This window comes from Dermacentor variabilis, chromosome 3, assembly GCF_050947875.1.
Source record: "Dermacentor variabilis isolate Ectoservices chromosome 3, ASM5094787v1, whole genome shotgun sequence".
Classification (NCBI taxonomy): Eukaryota; Metazoa; Arthropoda; class Arachnida; order Ixodida; family Ixodidae; genus Dermacentor; species Dermacentor variabilis.
Genome location: NC_134570.1, coordinates 387,369 through 407,960, shown reverse-complemented (window position 1 = coordinate 407,960; position 20,592 = coordinate 387,369). Strand labels below are relative to the sequence as shown.

Genomic DNA, 20,592 nt, shown 5'->3' with positions numbered 1-20,592 from the left:
GCGGCGCTAGAATCGCTAGAGGCGGCACGAGCGGCGCGCGGAAAACAATGTCAGAACTCTGGCTTCCTAATGGGAGGCTGTGCAGTAACTCTAGTCGCGTAACAAGCGGCACTATACGACGCATGGCGTGCCAACTGGTGCTATAATATGAAACTGCAGTGCAAAGTGTGTCCATATCGACGCTGCGCACCTCGCATCGCATGACTTGCTCGCGCTTGAACGCGTGTCTATAGCATGTTCCCGCTACAGCTAGCAAGAGCTGGCGTGGCGCAGCGATTGAGTAGCCGACTCCTGCGCTCCGGGCCCAGGTTCGGTCCCGGTGGGAACTGGGCACTTCTTTACTGCTGGGTATAGCTGAGACGCACACCGGCGGTGGCAGTGGCCGCGGCGGACAACGCCGCCAACTGAAACGGCTATTGTAATCAGCCGATAACAGCTTACGCTGAATAGAACTTGTTTCTGGGCGAGTTGGTTGAGATCTAATGAATACATTTTTGGCACTAACAAGAAAATAAAGACTTAGGAGGACAAGTAAAAATCGATAGGTCGAGCGCTGAGATTCAACTGATTTTATTCTTACAGCTAAGCGGATAGAATCAACCAATGCGCGTGCGTACATCAATGTTGTCTAGAGCGATTACAGTGACGTTTTTTTAACAGCTTGATATCGTTGTCCAACAGCAAAACGGACATACTATTATATATACTATATATACTATACTATATTATATACACTATACATACACTATTGCAACTCGTGCCTCTCTCTTTTATGTGATATGCCTCCAAAAGTTCTCTTCCTAACGTATCACTGCTGCAGCCAACTATCTTAATATCTCGCAGTAGTGGCTGGCATCTGCCTGCCAAGTAAACCCGGCAATGCGCAGGTAAATGCGCATTACCTTTGTTAATTACAGACAATTCATGTTCCCGGGCCTGGTCATTGACACATCTCCCCGTTTTAGAGCGCAGCTCTTTGGCGTCCGTTCCTGGGTTTCGCGTCGTCGTCGGCGTTGTCGTCGGCCTCGTAACCAGCTCCGCCCCCCTTTCATCCCCCCAGCGCTAGCAGCGACCGAATGATACCACTGGATGCCGCTGACGCCGCTAGAGAGTCAAGATAACGTGACTGCATAGAACACCGTCGCCGCCATGCAGAAAGAGGAGGAAAGGGTCCCCCCCCTGTTCTTGTGTGGCGGATAGGGTGCTCTTCAGTTGCCGACGCGCCAGTTATTTCACGTAGGCCCCGGCACGTCGACGAATACGTGACCACCTTCCCACGGCTAGACCTGGTTCTTAGCGCTGCGGAAGCGAGGGTATCATATTGTTTGTGTCGGCATCGGCGGCGTTGTCCCTGAAACCAACTCCGCAGCTGGGGTTGACTCACTATCGGCGTCAGCGGCATCAGTCAGTCGCTGCTATCTCTTCCCTCCTCCCTTTATCGTGTTGTCCGCTTGCTGCGCGCGCTTCTGCCCCCATCGTTTGCCGCTGGGTGTACACGCCGCCCCCCTCCCCCCTCTTCCTGCGAGTCTCCGGTTGTCAAAGCGCCGGCTCGAACTTAATTCCTTTCTTCGCTCCTCCTCCAATGCAACCCCTGTGCGGTGGCAATCAGAGAGCCAGATCGGTGGCGGCGGATCTGTATATGTGCACCGCCCGAGCCGAAATTGCCGCTGCCGTTCGCCACTGCGAAATTATCTGCCAGTTCTTTCTGAGCCATGAGCGAGACGACCGATGGAAGTCCTCCGTCTGCTGCTGCTGCTGCTGCTGCTAAACGAGCTGCCAGAGCAGAGGCCCAGCGCCGTCGCCGTCAGAATCCAGAGGTGCGTGCCGCCGAAGCAGAAGCTTACCTAGTGGAGTCTTTGTTAAAGGAATACGTGTGAAAAATAAAAAAAATTCTCTGATAGCGCATACATGTGTTGCTCGATTTCTTTGCCTCAATCTATCGAAAAGGTGAAACAGCTTATTTGCTGCGCTCAAATTTCGCATTAGGAAGTAACGTAATCGTCGGTACTTTTTCCTATGTAGGACTTCCCACATTTTAGCTGTATCACGTATATATCGCCCGTCGCACGCTTCACGTACGGTCTAGTGTGGTTTTTCTGGCATCCCGTCTTTTTGTCAACGCGGGTTATGCGCGGACACAGTCCAACGAACTTCCGTGGCGCCGAGAAAACATCTGGCACACCAAACCTATTAGCGACTTTCTTCAAGCTGTGTGAAAGTTTGTGGATGTGGCACCACTGCGGGTTTGCATCCTTTTTGTTCAGGGCTAGGCGTATGCTTTTTTCCGTTCACCTTCTATAGCAATGTTTTTGACACCGCCCCTACGACGGAGCACGGGTAGCCCGCTTTGTGTACCCTCGCCAATTCTTTATCCAAGCTAGCCTGTATCGCGTGAGGGCACGACTTCATGAGAGCAGACTCAAGGCAAAGAGTGGCTACTGCTCTTTTAAGTAACTTTAAATGTGCCGAATTGCACGGCAGTAATTCCTTCTGGGCACGTGGGCTACACTGCCAACAGACGTGGTTTTTGTCAAAAAACAACAAACATATCGAAAAACTGAAGAGTACCATGGGATGGGATTTCATGTGTAAATAGCATGCCCTTCCCATGTAGTCTAAAGGTGCCTAAGACCTCGGTAATGCACTGGTCAACGGTAACATCATGGTTACCTTTTAAAGAGCTAGAAAAAAATCACAGAAGTATCTAAAAGCCCTAAGGTAGAACATATGGTCAAAAGAAATGTGCAGGTCTCGGTCAGTTGACGCCAAGAAAATGTCAGACAGCACAGAAGGGCCACAGGAAAATATGCATATTCCTTGCCGTTGAATATACAAGTCGTCATTAAAAGAAGTAAAGGTTGACTTTAAATAAAATTTCTGTGATACCATAACATTGTCAATTAACATTCCCTAGTAGATTCTTAAAATCTACTCGGCCGTTGCGGTCAATGCAATCCCTAACAGAGGCACACATTTCCCGTTGAGGCAGTTAGGAATGAATTCAGTTTCGTGCCATCGTAATCGAGAAAGGTTCTTGGCGGCAGTTAGTTAGCCAGTTCCTTTTAAAGAATTTCAAATCGTTGCAAGTGGATGGTGATCCTTTCGCGACTAAAAGCTGTAGAGATGTAATTGAATTCTTGAAAGGAAACGCCTTTATCGCACACTCTTTTTCTGTAGACGTAGTTGATTTGTTTTACTCAGTGCCTCAAGAGGAAATGTGTTGTTAGGGATGTCATTTACTGCAACGGCCCATTCGATTTTCAGAACCTAGCGGGCGTATTCATTGACAACTTTATGGTTTTATTGACGGCGAGCTGCACAGTTTCTTTGACAATGCGTTCAACCTTAGGGCTTTTAGATACGTCGGTCATTTTCTAATTCTTTCAAAAGGTAACGATATTTTTACCGTTGACCAGTGCATTATTGTGGTCTTAGGGGTTTTTAGACTGTATGGGAAGGCCATGCTATTTACACATGAAATCCCATTCCATGGTACTCTTCAGTTTTCATATGTTTTTTTTTTTTTGTTACAGAAACCACGTCTATTTGCAGCGTAGCCCACGTCTCCAAAATAAATTGCTGCCGTACGATTCGGCACATTCAAAGTTAGTTGAAAGAGCAGTAGCCACTGTTTGCCTTGAGTCTGCTCTCATGAAGTCGTGCCCTCACGCGATGCAGGCTAGCTTTGATAAGCAATTGGCGAGGCTACACACAGCCGTTGTTCTAGAGAAACTGGCCACCCTGTATGCGCAATGCATCATAACCTCGAGCGTACCGGAATCTTGGAAGAACGCTAACATAATCCTAATCCATAAGAAAGGGCCAAAGACTTGAAAAATTATAGACCAATCAGCTTACTGTCCGTTGCCTACAAAGTATTTACTAAGGTAATTGCAAATAGAATCAGGAACACCTTAGACTTCTGCCAACCAAAGGACCAGGCAGGATTCCGTAAAGGCTACTCAACAATAGACCATATTCACACTATCAATCAAGTGATAGAGAAATGTGCAGAATATAACCAACCCTTATATATAGCTTTCATTGATTACGAGAAAGCGTTTGATTCAGTCGAAACCTCAGCAGTCATGGAGGCATTACGGAATCAGGGTGTAGATGAGCCATATGTAAAAATACTGGAAGATATCTATAGCGGCTCCACAGCCACCGTAGTCCTCCATAAAGCAAGCAACAAAATCCCGATAAAGAAAGGCGTCAGGCAGGGAGATACGATATCTCCAATGCTATTCACAGCGTGTTTACAGGAGGTATTCAGAGACCTGGATTGGGAAGAATTGGGGATAAAAGTTAATGGAGAATACCTTAGTAACTTGCGATTCGCTGATGATATTGCCTTGCTTAGTAACTCAGGGGACCAATTGCAATGCATGCTCACTGACCTGGAGAGGCAAAGCAGAAGAGTGGGTCTAAAAATTAATATGCAGAAAACTAAAGTAATGCTTAACAGTCTCGGAAGAGAACAGCAATTTACAATAGGCAGCGAGGCACTGGAAGTCGTAAGGGAATACATCTACTTAGGGCAGGTAGTGACGGCGGATCCGGATCATGAGACGGAAATAATCAGAAGAATAAGAATGGGCTGGAGTGCGTTTGGCAGGCATTCCCAAATCATGAACAGCAGGTTGCCGTTATCCCTCAAGAGAAAAGTATACAATAGCTGTGTCTTACCAGTACTCACCTACGGGGCAGAAACCTGGAGGCTTACGAAAAGGGTTCTACTCAAATTGAGGACGACACAACGAGCTATTGAAAGAAGAATGATAGGTGTAACGTTAAGGGATAAGAAAAGAGCAGATTGGGTGAGGGAACAAACGCGAGTTAATGACATCTTAGTTGAAATCAAGAAAAAGAAATGGGCATGGGCAGGACATGTAATGAGGAGGGAAGATAGCCGATGGTCATTAAGGGTTGCGGACTGGATCCCAAGGGAAGGGAAGCGTAGCAGGGGGCGGCAGAAAGTTAGGTGGGCGGATGAGATTAAGAAGTTTGCAGGGACGGCATGGCCACAATTAGTACATGACCGGGGTTGTTGGAGAAGTATGGGAGAGGCCTTTGCCCTGCAGTGGGCGTAACCAGGCTGATGATGATGATGATGATGATGATGATGATGATGACACACAGCCCGCTACCCACGCTCGGTCGTAGGGGCGACGTCAGAAACATTGCTATAGAAGGTGAAGGGAAAAAAAACATACGCCTAGCCCGTACCAAAACGGATGCAAAGCCGCAGTGGTGCCATACGTCCACGAACTTTCCCATAAAGAAAGTGGTTAATAGGTTTGGTGTGCCAGATGTTTTCTCGGTGCCACGCAAGTTCGCTGGATTGTATCCGCGCATAAGCCGTGTTGACAACAAGTTAGGATGCCAGAAAAACCACACTAGACCGTGCGTGAAATGTTCGACGGGCGTTATATACGAGATACCGCTGTAATGTGGGAAGTCCTACGTATAGAACAAAGGGGGAGATGTGAATGACCGGGCCCGGGAACAGGAATTGTCTATATTTAACAAAGGTAATGGGAATTTACCTGCTCATTGCATGGTTTGCTTCGCAGGCGAATGCCAGCCACTACTGCGTGAGATTAACATAGTTGGCAGCAGTGGCGACACACTAGCAAGAGAACTTTTGGAGGCACATCACATAAAACAGAGAGGCGCGAGTTGCATTAGTGGTACGTCCGTTTTTATGTTTGACAATGAGATGCAGCTGTTAAATAAAGGTCACTGTGATCGCTGTAGACAACACTGATGTACGCATGCGAATTTGTTGATTCTCCCTGCTCGGCTGTAAGAATAAAATCAGTTGAAGTTCAGCGCTCGAACTATCGTTTCTTCCTTGCCCTCCCAAGTCTTTATTTTCGTGTTTGCGCACCGATGTTTTCATTACAGCTTATGCTGCAATATTATTCCTAATGTGTTAAGCCTTGCTTCTTTTCCGTGAAACGTACGCCATCTTAAACAAATTCGTACGCGCAATAGTCGCCCAACGCTGCCCTTTTCTGGCATACCCATTGTGACAAGTCGCTGTAAGAACGAGGTGATAGAACCATGCATATGGTGTGGAAAACGGCATGAACATATCAGCAACTGGCCATAGCTGGCCCGCTAATACGTGTATAACAGGCTGGGAAATCAAGCGGCGATAATAGAACGTACACGTAGGGTGTTCTTTAGTCCTAATTTCTATGTTTTCTATGTTATCGTCATATGCTGTTTAACCGATGTATGAATGTATATTTGTTATTCCTTGTTTTGAATGCTAACCTGCTATGCTGTTAAACTGATGCATATATGCGTTTCCTGCCTCCGAGCTTATGCATGTATTTGTTGCATGGATCTATACCAGCATGATGCTACGGATGCAACTATTTATAACAATGTTCTTCTGTATGACCATACTTTCTCTAATAAAGTGCAATTCAATTCATTTTAATTCAAACGCATGGCCCGAAGATTCAATTGCTTACATCGAGTAGTGTAGTTATTTTCTGTATATACAGCATGGTGCTTTCATACGTATTGAATAGGTGTACGGAATAGGCGCAACCATCGTGAGCTTTTATACAAACACGTTGTTTCATGAGCACACCATCTTCTAATGAATTTCGCGAACAGAGAAGTGATGAACTTGTAATATTTTTGTCGCTTATTTTATTTGCATACCTAGGTAACTGCATATCGTGCCTGGCAGACCCTAAGAAGCGGACGGGTCACATCCCGTACAGGGACAGCACACTTACCAAGCTGCTGGCCGACAGCCTCGGCGGCAGTGGAATGGCTCTAATCGTGAGTGCGCGTTTGTAAGAGAAAGGCTCTTTGAGACATATAGAAAATTCTCGACACATTTCTACTGATGATGCGGTAGGTTACTGATTTCATATTTTCCCCGTTAACGGGTAAAACCAATTAGAACCTCTGGAAATTACGCAGAAAATTGTCTTTACGATCTACCGAGACGCTGATGTCCAAGAAACCAGCAATTGCGTTCCTTGCACCCGACGCAGGACCGGACATGCATGACATTTTGCACGTCTGGTATGTTGCAGCGAACGCAAGGCAGCACTGATTAATTGTGAGAGGGCTTCACCTTTCTGTGCAGATAGCCTGCGTTTCTCCGAGCTCTTCCAACGCACACGAGACGATCAACACGCTGCGATATGCGTCCAGGGCCAAGAGGGTCAAGACGAAACCAATGGTCCGAATGGTGAGCGAACTCGTGCGAGCCGAAGTTAGACACGCGATGGCACTGCGTCCCTCATCTGCTGAGCTGCCCGGAAATAACATGTTCCTGTCCAAGAGCAAAATAAGGTGGCATTGTACGTGTGGCGCCGTACCACTTAGCACAATAATTGCCGCGCATAAGAAATTTAATGGTGAATGTGTCACACGCATGAGGTGGACTCTGTTGACGCAGACTAGGCGTCATTGAAGATCTCCCATAGGGCCCCCGCAGTGTGGTAAACAGTGCCGCGACGAGTAGAAGGCAGAACAGGAGAACTCTACATCCGGCTGCGCATACTTGTCTTTCTTCAATTTTCTAATAAGACCAAATAGCTCTTACTTCCTCAGCACTGTGTAATCCGGCCTGACTGCGGTTAAGCAAGCCCAGTCTGTTGATAGTACTGCTTTAAGTGTCATTGAAGAATGCTTCTCTGCCGTTTTCACTGTCTCGTGCACAAATCGGTTCTGCTGATCGTGCAAGAGACTGATAACGCCTACATGGTTAGGATTTCCGGACATGTGCACTTCGCGTCATCTTTCGGCGGTATATATATATATATATATATATATATATATATATATATATATATATATATATATATATATATATATATATATATATATAACGAATGGGCACACTTACGTAAATGGCATGTTTAATGGTTTTACGTTTCGGCCGTGGCACGGCCTTCGTCAGAATAAACACAGACACAAGCGCGCAGCCGCTTTTATGGGCATGCGCACGGGGGCATAGTCAGCAGTACATGCACGTGTACATTTGCAAATAATAAAAGAAAAAAGTGCAGCAGCAAGTATAACTTAGCACGCTAAATTATTTGTATGAAGTATCATTATGGTGTCACGATGATTGTACTTGAAGTTACATAATGATATCAACTGCGACATGGCAAAACTAGGCTAAATAGATTGGCCATGCTTTATAAATTCTTTACGAGAGCATAAACGTCAAGATATGATAGAAAGGCACGACATTTTTTCTGCGCTCTCGTTGATACCCGATGACACAGTGTTAAATTTGCGAATGAGAAAGGATTCTCGTACATCTCGATCATGGTGCGATTTGAAACCTGATTGTATTACTGTTGCATTGATGTTGTCAAACGTATGACCTGGCATTCGAACATGTTTAGAGAATAGCCGGTGCGGCAAGTTGTTAACCTGTGCTTTCTGGTTATTGAATCGGATACGCAAAGATGTTTTGCTGTGACCGATATACTGCATATGACACACTGAACATTCAAGCAGATAGATGATGTTAGTACTGTCGCAAGTGAAGTCGCCATTGATTTTAACAGAAAAATTGGATGCTCTGATTCTAGCAGTCTTTGATGTGGTAATATGTGTACAAACTTTACAACGGGGCTTATTGCAGGGATGACAAGCAGCAGGAGCAGTCGTTTTATTCTTGGAAGAGGTTACTAGGTTACGCAGAGTCCTAGAGTGACCATAGACCACTCTTGGCGATTCCGTGGAAATGTTTTTTAAGACGGTCGCTCTGTGTCAGTAAATTATAATGCTTCCTGAGAATGTGCGACACGTTAGGAATAGGTATAGAGTGTGTTACGATAACGTTCGTTCGTGAATTTGGTGCCGATCGCTTGTCCGTACAGATGAGATCCTTCCGGTCGAGACAGCCGGCCCATTTAAGGGCATCGTCAATTATTTGTGAAGGGTATATCTGTACAGTTAGTGCGTTACGAAGCTGGTTACAGTTGCGAGTGAATTCACTGTCGTCCGAACAAATTCTTTTGAACTGGATAGCTTGGCTGTAGGGAATGCTCGTTTTGCAATGTTTGACATGGCTGCTTTTGAAATGTGGGTATCGCTGTCGGTCGGCGGGCTTTCTGTTAAGATTGGTCGTTAAGTTACCATTGCACAGAGATACCGAGATGTCAAGGAAGTTTATGCTCAGTGATGAATAGGAATGGGAAAAGGAAATTGACGCTTCCGCCTTGTTAAGTTCAGTAAGGAAGGAAAGTAATGTAGCCTCTCCTTGGTGCCAAATTAAGAAAATGTCATTGATGAAGCGTTTGTAATGGAATGGTTTGAGGTCACGAGCAGCGAGGAAATTTATTTCTAACATGTCCATAAAAATGTTACCATAATTGGTACCTGTTTTTGTGCCATGGAGGTACCCCTAGTTTGAACGTAATGTTTGTCGTCGAATTTAGAGTCGTTAAGTTCAAGGATTAGTGCCAAAATCGGCATGTTAGAATCGCCGATGGGTTTGTCGTCTACAGAGTTGTTATATGCACGGAGTACAGATTGAATCCCATCTGTATGGGGAATGTTCGTGTAGAGCGACGCCATGTCTAGTGTGACTAGAACAGTATCGCTTAGAACATGCAAGTCAGCGATATCAGACAGGAAGTGATTGGTGTCTTTAATATACCAAGAAAATTAAGGAGGAATTGAACTGACAAGGTTATCTACATAGCGGAACAATTTCTCTGTGAGGGTCTTATTCCTGAAACTATTGGTCGGCCTGGGTTGTTTTCCTTATGGATTTCCGGAAGTAGATAAAATCCACCAGCTACCGGGCATTGTGGGACCAATGACCTAAGTGCAGATTTTCCAATTTTGTTTTCTTTCGCGAGATTGTCTAAAGTTTCCTTTTCCGTGGCTTTGAACAGTTCGGTCGAGTCGTAACGCAGATGCCTCTAGAATGACTGCTCATTAAGTTGTCGATGAGCCTCACTTTGGTAACTGGCTTTGTCCATAATGACGACTGCACCACCTTTTCAGAGGGTTTTATGATGATGTCGTCACAGTTAGCCAATGTTTCTATTGCGGCCCTTTCTTTAGGGCTGTTGTGATCGGCCGTTCGCCCCGCGACAACCTCCGGTCACGGCTCGTGCGATTATGGGGAACTGGCCGATGGCCTCGTCAAAATTTGCGTCAGAATCCGTCAAAACGGATGATTTATGATCAGCGCGGGAGTACCTCTTTCAGGAGGGGCTTCAGCAATTAGTATGATGCGGCCATCACTTGTCAGCCCTACAAATTGGTATGTCCAAGCCGGAGACGCGGTTAGTGCAATATAGCCATCACCTGTCAACCGCACAAATTGGCATGTCCAAGCTCGAGATGCGGTCAGTGCAATGATAAGGCCATCGCCTGTCAGCCGCACAAATTAGCCTGTCCAAGCCGGAGACGGTCAGTGCGATGATACGGCCATCACCTCAGTCAACGTACCTTCCCCTCCTTTCCCTGTTTGTGCCCAATGATATGCGTGCGTTTCCGACCAAGTTCTCTTTTTAGCCAAGGGGCAACCGACCTCCGGATTCACGGGACCTGGTGTCGTTGTTCTCTTGACGACGGATTGCGGGAAGTGACTGAACAATGATCACGCAAGGCGTAAAAGGAGCAACGGACGGCGGGAGTGATCGGCGACTACAAATTCGTCATCAACTTTTCTGTATTGCTTTGCACTTTCTTGTGCATATGTAAATATAAACGTGTTTGTCAAACTTCCTGAATATCGGGCCCAGCCTCGCGTTCACTTACCCCTCCACGAGGAAAAGATATCCCACGTCTTCGAACCTCCATTCGCAACGGGGCTAACGTTCCGACGGAATGGTAATTGCATTTTGTATGCTTCAAGTACATCTCGCTGCACAGCTCTGATGTGTAGATTGAGACATTTATCTCTTTGAGAACGAGTACCAGTGTTCAGTCGAAAATAAAGACGTCTTGTCAGGGGTACACCGATCGTGGATGTACTCGCGTAACCACATGTTTCTTTCAAAATTGTGCAAATCATCAATTATTTGAAATTCATTGTACCCGCCAGTTGTGGGACAAAAGCTCAAACCCCGTGACAGGACACTATATTCTTCCCCCGATAACATGCTACAAGCAATATTGACTATATTTCCTGTTTCTTCGGAGCTGGAATATGTCGAAGTTGTTGTATCTGCAGGGGTGCTGACACTAATGCAGACTTTGTCACGTATCAATTTCTTATATTTCTTCTAATTAAGTTCGCGTGTTTTATCTTGTCTGTAATTATTAAGCATTGTCCCCTCTTCAGTAGGAAAGTTATGAGTTGCAGAAAGTAGCTTCTCTTTGTTAACTGTTTCGCGGATGGCTCATAATGGTTAATAACAATACGAGTTAGGTCCAGTGAACCTTCTTTGGGGGTGTTGACCCACCTCGACAAGTTGCTATTGGACATTTCAGACGTGGTAGGTCTTAAAATGAGGCGTGAACCTTTAGGCACAGTAGATGCAGCAATGTACGCTTTTAAAGTGGAATCATGAAGGTTACATCGAATGCGTTTTTGAACTACATTTCTAACACCCAAAAATGCATAGGCGTCCCCAAAGGGTGTCTTACCCCGGCAAGATGTTGTTAGTCGATTGGTTCCATTGGCTGGATCAGGCCGCGTGCTTGTGAGCCCGTACCTTGGCTGAGGCGACGTGGCACAGCGTGTCGGTGAATGTGCCCATGGACTGGCTGTTGCCTTGCGAGTCACTGGATTGTCCACAGCTTCACTAGAAGTCGTTCTGCTGTCTGTCGTCGTCCTTGTGGATTTGCTTCTTTCCGTTCGGTCTGTAGCTGCGTTTGGTGTAGATTCGCTATTTCTCGGTGCCTTGCTACTTGATATCTTCTTTGGGCTGCCTTGACTCTTGATGTATTGTTTGCGGATGCCTCGCTCGCCGATGTCTTGCTTTTTATGGCGTCGCTTATAGCCGCCTTGCTTGTCAATACCACAGTTGTGTGGCTCCTCGCTGACTGGCTTTTACTGCCTTGGCTGCGCGTTACTAGCATCGCTGCGTGCATTGCCACTTTGCAAGATGAAGAATCGTTGTCGTGTTGAAGTTGAATTGTTGCTGTTCAAGAAGTGCGAGGCAGCGTTTTACTGCTTGTGCAGTTTTCCCAAGATGATGATTACGCATCTTGTGGATTTTTGAAGCATAACTTTCTGTAGTGACAGACTAGTATCGCGTAGCCCACGAAGCTCGGATGTAAGCCGTCGCCTGCGAAGACGCGAAATGGGGGAAGCCTTTCGAATCCAGTCGCTATATGGAATACGAGTTTTGAATGCCGGCAAACACCGCGAAGCAACTGCTTAAAAAAGCCATTGTTGCAACGTAGCACAAACGCCTGGTTTTGGTTGCCATGACGTCGATTGCAGGATCGTGGTAGGACGCGGTATATATATATATATATATATATATATATATATATATATATATATATATATATATATATATATATATATATATATATATAGGTTGTTGGCTTCTTATGATATGACTATATATATATATATATATATATATATATATATATATATATATATATATATATATATATATATATATATATATATATATATATATACCCGCCGTGGTTGCTCAGTGGCTATGGTGTTGGGCTGCTGAGCACGAGGTCGCGGGATCGAATCCCGGCCACGGCGGCCGCATTTCGATGGGGGCGAAATGCGAAAACACCCGTGTGCTTAGATTTAGGTGCACGTTAAAGAACCCCAGGTGGTCAAAATTTCCGGAGTCCTCCACTACGGCGTGTCTCATAATCGGAAAGTGGTTTTGGCACGTAAAACGCCAAATATTATATATATATATATATATATATATATATATATATATATATATATATATATATATATATATATATATATATATATATATATATTGTGAAGAAGAAGACGCGCCTCGCGGCACAGCCGCATCGCCAACGCGCGGCTCGTCTCGCCTCGCGCTGTTGATTGCTGGCGTCCGTTTGGACAGTGTTTCGGGCTGCTTCGCCGTTCCCGGTTGCTGTGCCTTTACATTAGGAGCCGCCAATAAACCTTTTCTCAATTGGTGGAGGTGCTGGGACTCAAACCCCGTCGCTTGAAACCCTGGAGCTGTGATCAAGAACGCTACCACCCGCCATGACCGACAGCTCCTCCCAAACGGCACCGACGCCACATTCCATCACCTGCACCGGCGTTCCACGACAACGGGACCCCAAGGTCTTCAGCGGTGCAGACGACGAAGACGTAGAAGACTGGTTTGCGTCATATGAACGGGTGAGCGCACACAACAAGTGGGATGATCCAGCCAAGTTAACTCACGTCATCTTTTACCTGGCTGGTGTTGCCCAACTGTGGTTTCACAACCACGAAAGTGACGTGCCCACATGGTCAGTCTTCAAGACAACCTTTACGGAAGTGTTCGGCCGACCCGCTGTTCGCAAGCTGCGCGCCGAACAGCGCTTGCGCGCCCGAGCACAGCAGACGGCGGAAACGTTCACCAGTTACATAGAAGACGTCGTGGACCTTTGTAAACGAGTCAACGCCGCAATGCCCGAAGCTGAGCGAATTCGCCATATACTGAAAGGCATCGATGACGGCGCATTCCAGATGCTCCTAGCCAGGAATCCGCGCACTGTGTCTGAAGTTGTCAGCCTGTGCCAAAGTTACGATGAGTTAAGGAAGCAACGCGCTTCGACTCGGCGTCCTTTGGGAAGCGACGAGATGTTGGCGAGCCTTGACAACATGTACGACCCATCCTCATTCTTTCAGCGGGTCAAGGAATTTGTGCGTGAGGTAGTTGCCCGCCAACTTTCTTTAGTCCCCTTCACTCAGGAGCCCACCTCCCGTCTTCCAAACTCGCTCCGCACCCTCATTTCCGAAGAGGTCGCCCAAGTTGTCCCTTCCGCACACCATCAGCCGCCTGCAGCCGCGAATCTCAACTCTACGCGGGCAGTGCAGCCTGTCGCCACGACTCTCACCTATGCGCAGCCAGTCCTGCCTGTGGCCGCGCCTCTTACGTACGCGCAGGCAGTACGCAGGCCTCCACCGGCGTCTTTCACGACCCAGTCCCAACCGCTGCCACCGGAAGCCCATGCTACATCTTGGACCGCCCCGCGAGCTAATCCTTGGCGAACACCTGACAATCGACCCATCTGTTATTCTTGCTGCACTCCCGGACACGTCGCCCGATATTGCCGCCGTCGTCCTCAAGCGTTCGGCGACGCCTCGCGGCCCTTCCAGTACGGCAGCCAGCCCTTTCGCCAATACGCCGCTCCTTCCCCCCAACCATATGCTCGTGCTGACATCCCAGAATTTCCTTCGCGTCGCTCGCCATCCCCTCGCCGACGCTCGCTCTCCCCAATGCGTCGGCGACCCGCACCACCTGACCAGGAAAACTGAACGTCGCAGTTCAAGAGGCAAGAACTGCGCCCCATTCGAACTGTCAAAGTCCTCGCGCCTCTCCTGCTAACGTGGTCGAAATTTGTGTAGAAGGTGTTCCAGCATTCGCTCTTGTGGATACCGGCGCAGCCGTTTCTGTGATAGCCGCCAAACTGTGCCGTTCGCTGCGCAAGGTGACCACGCCGCTTTCTGGACTGTCGCTTCGTACGGCAAGCGCGCAGCACGTCACTCCGCACGCCGCCTGTACTGTGCGTGTGCTTATTCACGGCATTGTTTACATCGTCGAGTGTATTGTTCTTCCCACCTGCTCGCATGACGTCATCCTCGGATGGGACTTCTTATCCAGTCATAAAGCCGTGATCGACTGCGCACGTCAACGACCATATCGCGTCTCTGCCGAAGAGCGTCGTGTCGTTACTACCCAAGTCGAAGATATGCTGCGCCGTGATGTTATTCAACCTTCGCACAGTCCCTGGGCATCTCCTGTCGTTCTCGTTCGAAAGAAGGACGGGTCTATTCGCTTTTGCGTCGACTACCGTCGGTTAAATAAGGTAACGCGCAAAGACGTCTATCCTTTGCCGCGCATCGATGACGCCCTCGACAGTCTTCAGGGAGCAGAATTCTTCTCGTCCCTTGACTTGCGTTCAGGGTACTGGCAGGTCCCGATGGCTGCGGCCGATCGCCAGAAAACCGCATTCATTACGCCTGACGGTTTATATGAATTTAAGGTGATGCCTTTCGGGCTTTGTAACGCCCCTGCCACCTTTGAACGACTCATGGACAACACGCTGCGTGGCCTCAAGTGGTCTATATGTCTGTGTTACCTCGACGATGTCGTGGTTTTCTCGCCTGATTTTCCTACTCACCTGCTCCGCCTCAGACAAGTTTTGACCTGTCTAACGAACGCTGGCCTTCAACTCAACCTCAAGAAGTGCCGCTTCGCCGCGCGAGAGCTCACCATTTTAGGCCACGTTGTGTCCAAGCACGGCGTTCTACCCGATCCTGCAAAACTTCGAGCAGTCGCCGAGTTTCCGAAGCCTCAGACCATCAAAGAACTTCGAAGCTTCGCGGGCCTATGCTCATATTTCCGGCGCTTTGTTCGAAATTTCGCATCGATCATGGCGCCATTGACACAGCTTCTACGCGGTGACGCCGCCCTCTCCTGCTGGTCCCCTGCATGTGACTCCGCCTTTGCTACGCTGCGTCGTCTTCTCATCTCCCCACCTATTCTTCGCCATTTCGACCCGTCAGCTGCAACTGAAGTACATACAGATGCCAGCGGGGTCGGTCTCGGCGCCGTACTCGCCCAACGAAAGGCGGGCTACCCCGAATATGTAGTCGCCTATGCGAGTCGCACACTGACGAAGCCTGAGGCCAATTACAGCGTGACCGAAAAAGAGTGCTTGGCTTTAGTATGGGCACTTGGCAAGTTCCGACCATATCTGTACGGGCGCCCATTCGACTTGGTCACAGATCACCATGCGCTTTGTTGGCTCGCCAACTTGAAAGATCCCACTGGCCGCCTAGCCCGTTGGGCACTACGCATCCAGGAGTACGATATTCGCGTCGTATACCGCAGTGGACGCACACACTCCGACGCAGATGCCTTGTCTCGTTCACCTTTACCTCCAGACTCGGCCTGCGCAACAACTTCCGCACATTCCGTGTCATCTCTCGACATGGACTCCTTTGCAACCGCACAACGTCGTGACCCGTGGATCGCTTCTCTTTTCGACTATCTTTCTGGATCGTCGACCATCCCTGTATCCCGAACCCTCCGACGCCAAGCAGTTCATTTTGCCATTCGTGACCAGCTGCTGCACCGACGCAATTACACTCCTGAAGGTCGTCGGTGGCTTCTGGTGGTTCCCCGCAGCTTAAGGTCTCAAATATGTGCCGCTTTCCACAACGATCCGCAGTGTGGCCATGCCGGAGTCTTCAAGACGTACGACCGAATTCGCCACCGCTACTACTGGCGCGGCATGTACAATTTTGTTCACAAGTTTGTTCGGTGCTGTCTTGACTGTCAGCGCCGCAAATCGCCGCCTTTACGCCCACCTGGTGCCTTGCAGCCGCTCCCGTGCCCTGCCACACCCTTCGATCGCGTCGGCATCGACCTATACGGCCCGCTTCCTATGACACCAGACGGCAATCGGTGGATCGTAGTTGCTATTGATCATTTGACACGTTACGCCGAAACTGCTGCTTTACCAAGTGCTACAGCGCGGGATGTAGCCTCTTTCGTCCTACATCGCTTCGTGCTTCGACACGGCGCACCTCGGGAACTCCTCAGCGATCGAGGTCGCGCCTTCCTCTCCGAAGTCGTCGAAAGTTTGCTTTCGGAATGCCATATTATTCATCGGACAAGCACGGCATACCATCCACAGACTAACGGGCTCACAGAGCGATTTAACCGCACACTTGGTGATATGCTCTCTATGTACGTGGCATCTGATCATGGTAACTGGGACCGCATCCTTCCATTCGTCACGTTCGCGTACAACACCGCGTTCCAGGCCACTACGGGATTTTCACCTTTCTTCCTCCTGTATGGCCGCGAGCCTACGCATACCATCGACACGCTCCTTCCATACCGTCCTGACGCCTCCGAGTGTCTACCTGTTTCCGAAGTCGCCCGACAAGCCGAAGAATGCCGCCAGCTAGCGCGCTCCTTTACGGCAGAGCAACAGCAGCGCCAGAAAGAAAACCGCATCGACACGCATCCCAACACGACCTACGCTCCAGGCGTTCTTGTGTGGTTGTCGGTCCCTTTCCAAACGCCGGGGCTTTCCTCGAAACTCGTCCCAAAATTCGAAGGGCCTTACCGAGTGTTGGAGCAAACATCCCCGGTGAATTTTCTCATTGAGCCCCTGTCACCACCTGAAGACTTGCGCCGGCGTGGACGTGACATTGTCCACGTCTCGCGTCTCAAGCCCTACCACGACCCTCTGCCTCCCGATTCTTAAGGTGCCAGGATGGCTCTTTTTGTCCAGGGGGAGATTGTGAAGAAGAAGACGCGCCTCGCGGCACAGCCGCATCGCCAACGCGCGGCTCGTCTCGCCTCGCGCTGTTGATTGCTGGCGTCCGTTTGGACAGTGTTTCGGGCTGCTTCGCCGTTCCCGGTTGCTGTGCCTTTACATTAGGAGCCGCCAATAAACCTTTTCTCAATATATATATATATATATATATATATATATATATATATATATATATATATATATATATATATATATATCACGTACAAATTGTGTTATGGAAAATGACTCGCAGTTATACATACTAGAGACTGGGACATTCTGGTGAAATTCCAGTAGCTTGCCGCAGAGCGCATAGGTTCCCAGGGCATTTGTCTATTTCACAACATAATCCCCTAGGGCAGCATTGTTGCTGCATTGCTTATTCTACTTACAAAGACAATCAATATGTAGAAATATGCACTGCGCAGCATACTAAAAAGTACCGACGATTACGTTACTTCCTAATGCGAAATTTGAGCGCAGCAAATAAGCTGTTTCACCTTTTCGATAGATTGAGGCAAAGAAATCGAGCAACACATGTATGCGCTATCACAGAATTTTTTTTTATTTTTCACACGTATTCCTTTAACAAAGACTCCACTAGGTAAGCTTCTGCTTCGGCGGCACGCACCTCTGGATTCTGACGGCGACGGCGCTGGGCCTCTGCTCTGGCAGCTCGTTTAGCAGCAGCAGCAGCAGCAGCAGACGGAGGACTTCCATCGGTCGTCTCGCTCATGGCTCAGAAAGAACTGGCAGATAATTTCGCAGTGGCGAACGGCAGCGGCAATTTCGGCTCGGGCGGTGCACATATACAGATCCGCCGCCACCGATCTGGCTCTCTGATTGCCACCGCACAGGGCGAACGGCAGCGGCAATTTCGGCTCGGGCGGTGCACATATACAGATCCGCCGCCACCGATCTGGCTCTCTGATTGCCACCGCACAGGGGTTGCATTGGAGGAGGAGCGAAGAAAGGAATTAAGTTCGAGCCGGCGCTTTGACAACCGGAGACTCGCAGGAAGAGGGGGGAGGGGGGCGGCGTGTACACCCAGCGGCAAACAATGGGGGCAGAAGCGCGCGCAGCAAGCGGACAACACGATAAAGGGAGGAGGGAAGAGATAGCAGCGACTGACTGATGCCGCTGACGCCGATAGTGAGTCAACCCCAGCTGCGGAGTTGGTTTCAGGGACAACGCCGCCGATGCCGACACAAACAATATGATACCCTCGCTTCCGCAGCGCTAAGAACCAGGTCTAGCCGTGGGAAGGTGGTCACGTATTCGTCGACGTGCCGGGGCCTACGTGAAATAACCGGCGCGTCGGCAACTGAAGAGCACCCTATCCGCCACACAAGAACAGGGGGGGGGGGGGACCCTTTCCTCCTCTTTCTGCATGGCGGCGACGGTGTTCTATGCAGTCACGTTATCTTGACTCTCTAGCGGCGTCAGCGGCATCCAGCGGTATCATTCGGTCGCTGCTAGCGCTGGGGGGATGAAAGGGGGGCGGAGCTGGTTACGAGGCCGACGACAACGCCGACGACGACGCGAAACCCAGGAACGGACGCCAAAGAGCTGCGCTCTAAAAAACTTCAAACGCGCATCACTGCATTTGCATCATGACCTCGATATAACGTCTCTCGTAAGGAAAGAAGGCAACTGACGTATTGCTGATACACGAAGCACCTCGCTTCTTAATATTGTCACGTGGTGGTGACGTTGAAGAACGCAGTAGCAATACTGTGAAAGACAAAACTAACTTTTATTGGGTGAACCTGTGCCCACAAAAACAGGCTACGCTTATAGCACAACGATAGCGGCGAACACGGTCGGCGATCGTCGAAAATCTGATCAGCGGGTCAAGCGCGTCGGCTTTTATACAGCAGTCATCGAATGTTCGAGACTAATCGTTGGGACCCGCATGCCTTCCACAAAGTTCTACACCATTCGAGTCACGCGATGAAATAAGATAACACAAGGTTCGGCGACAACAGACAGCGGATAGAAGCATCGATAACTTTCCAGAAACTTCGGATACATGCAGGCGCGTCAAGCGCTGTGCCATGACATTTGTTAGGCGGCGAAACATGGTCGCCCGATAAATATAAGTACACGTGTCAATATGAAAAGCCTCTAATAATTCGCGTGCCGCTGCGTCGCTACTTCTATACCCAGAGCCAGTGGCGTAGCTAGGTCGTCTGGCACCCGGGGCCCATAGGTCTTCTGTCGCCCCCCTCCCCGGGTGTAGCCGGCGGAAAGAGGGGTGTCTTCAGACGTATATGACACCCCCCCTCCTCGCTGGCCCCTTGCACCCGGGGCCCACGGCCCCCCGGCCCCCCCTGTTGCTACGCCACTGCCCAGAGCCCTTGTGTTTTGGTGGCTCACACTGCTATGTATTCCGGTACGAAGGCAAATACTTTCCTTCTCTACCTTTTAAAGACAGCTCATGCATGTTCATTTCCTTAGTGCCCGGTCTGGCCGACATAAGTTTGACATAAGATATAGGAACACCCGCTGTGGTTGCTTAGTGGCTATGGTGTTGGGTTTGCCAAGCATGAGGTCGCGGGATCGAATCCCGGTCACTGCGGCCGCATTTCAATAGGGGGCGAAACGCGAGAGCACCCGTGTACTTAGATTTAGGCGCAGGTTAAAGAACTTTAGGTGGTCCGGAGTTCCCACTACAGCATAACGAAATCGTGCTTTTGGCACGTAAACTCCCATGATTTTTTGAGCTAGTGTGCGTGAGCACGGCTGGGCGAGTTTGCGTGGCGCAGAGACATGGGCACCCCATGTCTATGGAGTCCTTTCTTTAGAGGTTGTGGCATACGCAGTGCACGTAAGGCAGAACTTCCGGCCATTCTCTGCGCTAGCTCTGCACTTTGGCTGGATATGCCGGTGTTGAATTTGTGGAGGAACGACTCGGCAACGGCAGTAAGGAGCACAGGGAGATACCCAGCCGTAGACAGTCGATTCAATTGACATTTAAAACTTGCCTGCACGACGTCAGGGCAAGACCTCACAAGAGCGGATACTAGTCAATGACTAGCTGTGGCGCTCGTTACAATCTTCAAATGTACCGGCTCATATGGCAACAACTTCTTCTTTGCCCGCTGTGAGTCCCGAAATATTTAACAGAGTACAATGTTGGACAAA

At 48.9% G+C, this 20,592-nt stretch overlaps 1 protein-coding gene across 1 annotated transcript in view; it reads left to right on the top strand.

Annotated features, from left to right (window-relative positions):
• Positions 1-20,592, top strand: part of LOC142575075 (kinesin-like protein KIF12) — a 769,060-nt gene that overhangs the window by 541,748 nt on the left and 206,720 nt on the right. The window contains exons 8-9 of the mRNA XM_075684038.1: positions 6,689-6,807; positions 7,121-7,225. Coding sequence (XP_075540153.1) covers positions 6,689-6,807; positions 7,121-7,225 — 224 coding nt within the window. The remainder of the gene's footprint in view (positions 1-6,688; positions 6,808-7,120; positions 7,226-20,592) is intronic.